General features: G+C 39.2%; 1 protein-coding gene across 1 annotated transcript; it reads left to right on the forward strand.

Moving 5' to 3' along the window:
- The first annotated feature begins 3151 nt into the window (after positions 1-3151).
- On the forward strand, positions 3152-6876 carry pnhd (pinhead). The gene is made up of 7 exons (XM_075483288.1): positions 3152-3158; positions 3205-3300; positions 3422-3558; positions 3889-4165; positions 4685-4866; positions 5810-5868; positions 6569-6876. The coding sequence occupies exons 1-7, from the start codon at positions 3152-3154 to the stop codon at positions 6717-6719; spliced, it is 909 nt and encodes a 302-aa protein (XP_075339403.1). The 3' UTR covers positions 6720-6876.
- Positions 6877-7585: the final 709 nt, after the last annotated feature.

A 7585-nucleotide genomic window follows, 5' to 3' on the forward strand; every position in this document is an offset into this window, starting at 1 on the left:
CACATTTGATGAACTGATCATCAGAAAGTGTGATCACCTCTAAAAAAATTGTATTTTGCTGGTCTGGAGAATTAAGGTGTGTTTATGCGATGTCAAGAAAAACAGACAACCTGGGAAGGGACATAAGGCCATTTCCAAATAATTTGGAGTTCCACGGTGAGAAAGGTTGTTCACAAGGAGAAAAAAATATGAGACTGTTGCCAGTCTTCCCAGAAAGTTCACTCCGAGGTTACACTATGTTATGCTCAGACAGACTGCAACAAAACTCAAATCTGCATCTCAGATTCTACAGGCCTTAGTCAGCATGTTAAACATTAAATTTCACTGCAGTACAGTTAAAAAAGACTGACAAGTGTGGCTTGTTCAGAAAAGTTGGCAGGAGAATCTATCTTAATGACAGTATGGTTCAGCTCTGCAAAGTTACAACTGAACAAACCTCAAGACGTCTGGAACAGTGTCCTCGAACAGTGTCCTCGAACAGTGTCCTGCCCAGCCTGCAGTCCTTGTGTGTCCCCAACAGAGAATATATGGAGAATTTTGAGAGGAAAAAATGCACCAGTGATAAAATGTAATGGGACAAACTAGCACCTGATATGATTCATCACACTGTTTTGAGAAAGATTTGCAGCATGAAAAACTGAAAGTTTTGCTGTTGCAACTTGTAAAAGGCCTTCAAATCAAAATTGAGGGCATATTCAAGGTAAACACAAGACACTTGTGCTAATGGGAAAAAAATGGAATATTGATAGATTGAAAGAAATGGACTAAACACTGAATATTTTTGGTTTATGTTGCCTGCAATTACCAAAAAGTCAAGAGTAAATTTAAGAATTACTGCTTTTCTTTTCCCATTCCATCTCGATTTTCTCTGATTTGATCACAATCGGATTTAGCAATTACTATGATTGACTGCGGGTTTTTACCAGAATCATTGGAGACTACAACATTTGTTGTAAAATTGCTGTAGGGTGTCGGGTGTCACTTTAATCAAGGTGTCTGATGGCTCTCTGAATGATGATCCGTTGATCCTGGTGAAAATGAGGAGATCACATCAGCACATCAAAGTAGGTCAACCTAATTAAACATGAAAAATGCTTGGATTGCAATGCTGCCACAAGTCTCTCCTTCTGTTAAAAAATACTTTTTAGACCATAGTGTCTGAAAAGAGAACATAACTGATGAACATTATCTTCTCAGATCATACTATGAGTGACAAAATATAAGTTGGGTTCTTGATTTTTTTTTTTTTTTTTTATTATTAAACTGTGTTCTTGGTTAAATTTTCCTGTAACAATATGAATAACATGCTTGGAAACCTGCATAATATCCAACACTTTACTCTGGTACTTTATCTTTTCTTTCTGTGAATTTCCTTCAGTTAAATCAAGAAAAAACTGAGGTCATTGTGTTTGGCAACAAAGAGAAGAGGTTTGCTGTCAGTAAACATCTTGAGTCACTGTCTCTAGAAACTAAACACCAAGTCCGGAACCTCGCGTGCTGATAGACTCAGACCTGACCTTCAACAATCATATCAAATCAGTCACCAAATCAGCCTTTTATTAACTTATGAACATATCCAGAATGAAGGGTTTCATGTCCCAAACAGATCAGGAGAAGCTGATTCATGCTTTCATCTCCAACAGACTCGACTACTGTAACGGTCTTCTGACTGGACTCCCCCAAAAGAGTCTCAAACAGCTGCAGCCGAGTTTTAACCAGAACAAAGAGATCACATCACATCACCCCAGTTCTCTAGTCTTTACATTGGCTCCCAGTCAGATACAGAATAGATTTTAAAGTTTTGCTGCTCGTCTACAAATTACTGAATGGTTTAGGTCCAGAATACATGAATGACATGCTAGCAGAGTATAAACCCAGCAGAGCTCTGAGATCTGCTGACTCAGGTCAGATAGTGGAGCCCAGAGTTCAAACTCGACACGGTGAAGCAGCTTTTAGCTGTTATGCTGCACACAGCTGGAACAAACTACCAACAGAACTGAAATCAGCCACAACTGTAAGCACTTTTAAATCCAGGTTAAAAACATTTCTCTTTCGGTGTGCGTGTGGTTGAGTTTATATATTTCTTTTTCCCCTCTTCTTTGATTGCTTTAATTTTTATTCTATTTTTTTTCTCTTTAAATTGCTTGTTTTTATGCTGCTTTATGCTGTTCTTTTAAATGCCTTGTCTTTATGTAAAGCACATTGAGTTGCCTGTGGTATGAAATGCGCTATATAAATAAAGATGCCTTGCCTTGCCTTGCCTTGTGAAGAGAAAAAGGGAGCTGAGATTTGAAGAGCAGGTCTGAGGGGGTCTGGCCATTTGGTGTCATGTTGAATAAACACAAAGGTGCTGGAGGGGAGACTCGGAGCCCCCCTGCTGATCCTGTTTGTGTGTTTGGACCAGGTTTTGTTTTAAGTTCGAGGTGCTAAATACCACTCCCCCTGAGATAAAAGATGATTAATGCCTTTGTGAGAGCGACACTTTAATGACTCAAGGCTACTTAAGCTCTTCATTAGTGTGAACTCGGGTCCGCTCAACCCATTTGAGCCGCCGATTCCCTTTGCTGCAGATGCAGAGCCGCTGGGAGATTTACTTTGAAGTGGCCCCTGCCAGTAAAGAATTCAACATGGAAATTTGATTAACTCTCCCTTTTTTTTTTACTCCACACCAGTTTGAGCCCTTGCTTTTGGGTGACATTTGGGAAGCTTGATCCTGTATAAATATCTGAGGCATCAGGGAGCAGAGGGTTACTCAGGATCTGACGGCTGAGGAGCAGATTCAGGCAAAAGTCATGGATGTACCCCAACATTTCCCCATCTTTCTGTGTATACTTATCCTGACCTGTAAGTACTGATCACTTATTTTGTTTTACTGAGGCTGTGATGTGTATTTGTTGGAGTGTCATAAATCTCTGCTAGTATATAAGCTAACATTAATTTGTAAATATATGTAGTAGAATACAGTGATGCTAAGAGACCCATTCATTCTCTTAACTTCAAAGTAGAGTTAATTCACTTTCCATTCAACCAAATATTCAAAGTTTCGCTGCAAGGCATGAACTGATCAAGAGTGATTTTTTTTTATAATGGTAAAACTAGTCCCGCCACCTGTTTGGGGTAGCTTGTTTTCTAATGATTGCTTCATTCACAAATGATCTGTGAGTCACTGATGGCACAGATACATACTTGTCTTGTGTTTTCCAGTGTGTGGAGTGTTGAGCAAACACGTTGATCACAGAAACCTGTTTACACAGCGAGTGTGCTGCAGGAGGCAGAGCCACTTTGTGTACATTGGGCAAGGTAAGGCAACACATGTTTAAGAAGGATATCTTCTTTAATAATAAATTTAAAACAGTTTTTGCTTGACTTATCGATTCATTTGGTTTAATTTGTTTGTTTGTTTTCGTCTCTCCCTTCTCAGATATTTCTGGGAGTCCAGTCAGTGTAGATGTGGGACTGTGTAGGTCACACTGTGGGGCAATAAGACCACCCCATGAAGCAGCCCAGCAGGAATACTCAAAACATTCCTCAATGCTGGAATTTCTCAGGAGCAAAAAGGTAGATTGAAGAGCTGTTACAGTTTTCTACATTGGCCACAAGGGCGCGCTGTGACTTTGTGATTACTTTACAAGGCTGCTCTTCCACAATGAACACTTTATTATCACAAAAAGCAACTACTTCAGTTTAATATTTGAAAAAATGTGAAAGTGAACTAATATAAAAATGCAATTTTGAAAGATTAGAAACGTTTTTTTTTCCATATTGTATAAACGGTGTAATAAACGCCTCCAATCCAAAATAATTCAGCATTGTTCTTAAAGGCACAAGAACACGTTTTTAACTTTTTTAAAAGTATAACAATTACTAACTGCTCTCGGGTTGCCAAAGATGCGGCCGCGCGGAGCCGGTGCCACAGAGAGCGCGGAGCCGCTGAACCAGCTGCCTTCCTGCGGGATGAACCAGGTGTGCCAGCCGACTGGGATGCGCGTGGACCGGATGCTTCTGTTCGAGGGGCCCCGGGAGGTGGAGGTCATCGTGGAGTGCCATTGTGAGATCAAACTGACACAGTGCATCCGCGTCCCAGCACTGAAGACTTATTATTCTGAAACACCATATGAGACAGTCATAGACGTGGGAGGATGTTCACGGTCCAAAGGATCCCCAGGTGTGTGCACGTGTGTCATTTTTAAAATAAGAAATGGGGTAGAAGTGACTACGCGAGCATGTGTCAGCCAATCAAATGCAAAACTATTTATTGGGGGGGGGGGGGGGGCATTTTCAGCTATATTTGGCCTGGACCAGCACTGATTTAAAATAAAACTTTACATTTTGATTTCATCTTTGTCCTAATGCACACTAGGGAGTGTCTATTTGTTGCATTAAACAGGGTGGGTACTTCATCTGCATTATTAGGTAGGTGAGCTTTCGAACGTGGGAGAAAACAGTCTTCTGAATGTGGAACCATTTAATTTAAATAAAAATTGACATTCATTACATAGGATGTATTCTACGTGCTTACTCGTGTGTTTATATTTCACTAACTTAAAACAGCATTAAACTTAGTTTAATTCATGGGGTGACTTGAGTCCTGTATTTAAAGCATGGCTGTTGGAAATGTTTGTTTCATATTGGATCACAGGTTATAATTGAGTTATTTGTCTTTATCTTTTTTCATCATTCACAGAGGGATTCTCCTGTGTCCCCACTAAGTTTGACTCAGCCTGGGTGGAAACTCCCAACAAAGTGGATCTGATTCAGACTGTGGCAGCCTGTGAGCTAAAGGAAAGCTGCTACAGGGTCTCATATATAGAGTATTACTATGAAATAGTCCAACATGCAGAGGGCGTCAAAGAGGAGAGGCTCAAAGTAAGTGTAATCAAGAAGCTATTTCTCCAAACAGTTCTTCCACATGTTTTATTTTCAGACTTTTTTCAGTGAGATCATTTTTATTCGATTAGCATTGGACATTTAACATTCATTTGTAATGCACAACTTTTGTGATTCACACTCTTTTGTTATGAAGCTCAGAGGAAATTGGGCTTTAGCTGGGTGCCAGACAATAATGAAGTGTCTTTATTCATTAGAGACTTGTGGAAGACGGCACTCAATTAAACTATTCCACAGGCTGGCACCGCACATCCTGGATGTGAAAAACTTCAAGATGTGTTGCATTCTTGTTCATACACAAGCACATGCTGATTTGATTTTAGTACAACAACATATACTTCCAAGAAGTATAAGACAGGGGAAACACGCCTTAGGAAGTCAAAACTTCTGTAACTGCAACAACTGTGGAACAACATATAATTTTACTCAACATATGTAAGGACATTTTTTTTCTTCCATTACTTAACAAATATCTCTTTCCCAGATGTGCTCTTTTTTTTTTTTTTTGCTGAAAGACATTGTTTAACATAAATTAAAGTAGCTTGTCCACTATATCTGAAGTAAAGAGGGATTTAAACTGAATAAAGTACTTCTCAAGATGCCCTTAAAAGGATTAAAAAACCTGCAAAACCAACTTCCCCAAACCACAAAAGAAAACCTCCATTTTTTAAATCTTAACATGAAGCTTCAATTAAATCATTAAATGGAAATTAAAACTAAATTCCTCTGCTTCAGTCTCGGTTATCTGCTGTGTCGTAGCACCAAAAGTGCAGTTTGAGTGCAAACACAAATGGCCCCTGCAGGTGTTGAATCACAGCTGTTAACATGCTAAACAGAGGCTGACCCCCCAACTCAACTGGGTCAATATTTGTGAGCAGCTGCGAGCTGATTTCCCTCCCTCTGTGTTGCTAATTTTCTCCAGGAAATAGATGTGGGCAGATGTTTGGGAGGTTGCACTGCAGGAAACCGGTGCCTTCTCAGGTAAGTACGAACACAGCTGCTACACACATCTTCAGATGCACCTCCTCTGCTCTCCACTTGTAACAATTGTCTGTGAGCTCTGACACCTTCTGTGCTCAAGGTGTTGACTTCATTTGAATGCCAGCACCAAATGTCCTTTTTATATTGCCAGCCTTTAGTTTGACACTGCAGCATGGAGCGAGCCTTATCTATTTATCTAAATATCATGAAAAACAGAAGAGTTCCCACATTCAAAAACACTTGTTTTTTATGTCATCATTGCATTGGATTTATTGTCTAAAAAAGCAGTAATGCTTATCAGAGTAAAGTCAACCCAGTACTGATTCCATGCATGCACTTTTCCTTGGGATTACTTGTTTTATAAGAAACATGCATATTGTATTGCATAAATGTGAAATTTTCATTTTCGTGTTCATCAGAAACAAAATGCTGTCATTCAGAGAAGTTACCCTCATTGAAATTGCGAGTAAAACATCCATAATTACTCATAAGAGTGATTGATAGCACTGAACAAAAATAACTTGCACAGTTGCTGCAAATGGAATGAAGATTAGAGACATAAAATTCGATAGATTTAATATTTATTCTATCTTTTCCAGCAAAAATCTTTGTTTTAGGACATGCAGTGCCCGAAACGGTGGGCTCTTGTGGTGATGACGTGATTTTTAATATTTTTTTTGTGTGTATGTCTCTATTCAAGAACTCCAACTGATCCGGAAAACTGCCACTTGTGGTCTGAAAGACAGTCCAGCTCGTGCGTTCCCCAAGGCTATGAGAGCCACAGCTTCCTCAACCAGCATGGGCAGATTCGCACCGTCCTCTCCATCACTTCCTGCCTGTGCCAAAACTAAAAGCAGCGTCCCCTCGTGGCAGACAACTCCAAGGACCTCCGGTGGCCCTCCCAAAAATACACATAGTTTACCCTGAACAAAATACTGTCAACAATTTGCTACCTTAAAGAATTATTGTATTATATGTAATATATGTAGAAATGACAATTTTGTAAATAAATTTAATACAACAATCTCAGGAGTTGTTATATGAAACACGATGACAGGTTTACAAGATGGCCTGCTTGTAAAATGTGTAAGAAGAACCAATTGTGTGCGTGTTTGGCCACTTTTTATTTTCTGTATGAATATTACTCTCATCATTTGAGTTAAAAAAAAAAACAACCTTAAATCTCTTGTTGCTGATAAGAATCATTTAAAAAGCAAAGACGCCAGAGTAGTATAAAACCAATCAGTTCTTACGTATCAATAGAAATCAAACAGTTTTGATCCTTGGAAATAACTTAGTTGCGCCATAAATCACTACATCTCCACAGCTTTAAGATGGTCTGAACGAAGCTTTGAAGAAATAATGGAGGGGGAGATCAAACGAAAATAATTGCTGCTTTAAGAAAACACACGTGCAAGTAGTTAATACCTCCTTATTTTGATATCGACGTGCGAAACAACACTTTTCTGTCATAGCTTTCTGTTTAATCTAGGGACAAACGTTTTATGGCTTGTCTGCAAGGTGTCACGAAGGCAAAAAAAACTTTGATCTCTTAGATGTTTATTACAGTGAAAGAGACGGACTTTTTTCAGACTCTGTATGTCTTTTTTCGTGCGTAATCGTGCGTAAAGATCAAAGGAGACAGATGGAATAGAGTTTCCTTGTAAGTAGCATTGCTGGCTTTAAGGAATCCTCAAAAATAAGCACATTTAAGTAA

This window comes from Odontesthes bonariensis, chromosome 14 (assembly GCF_027942865.1).
Source record: "Odontesthes bonariensis isolate fOdoBon6 chromosome 14, fOdoBon6.hap1, whole genome shotgun sequence".
NCBI lineage: Eukaryota > Metazoa > Chordata > Actinopteri > Atheriniformes > Atherinopsidae > Odontesthes > Odontesthes bonariensis.

Excerpts from the sequence above, each read along its gene's own strand:
- pnhd (XM_075483288.1), top strand. Across the intron at positions 3,559-3,888 it reads AATTTCTCAGGAGCAAAAAG|ATGCGGCCGCGCGGAGCCGG; the intron begins GTAGATTGAAGA and ends GGGTTGCCAAAG. Across the intron at positions 5,869-6,568 it reads GGAAACCGGTGCCTTCTCAG|AACTCCAACTGATCCGGAAA; the intron begins GTAAGTACGAAC and ends TCTCTATTCAAG.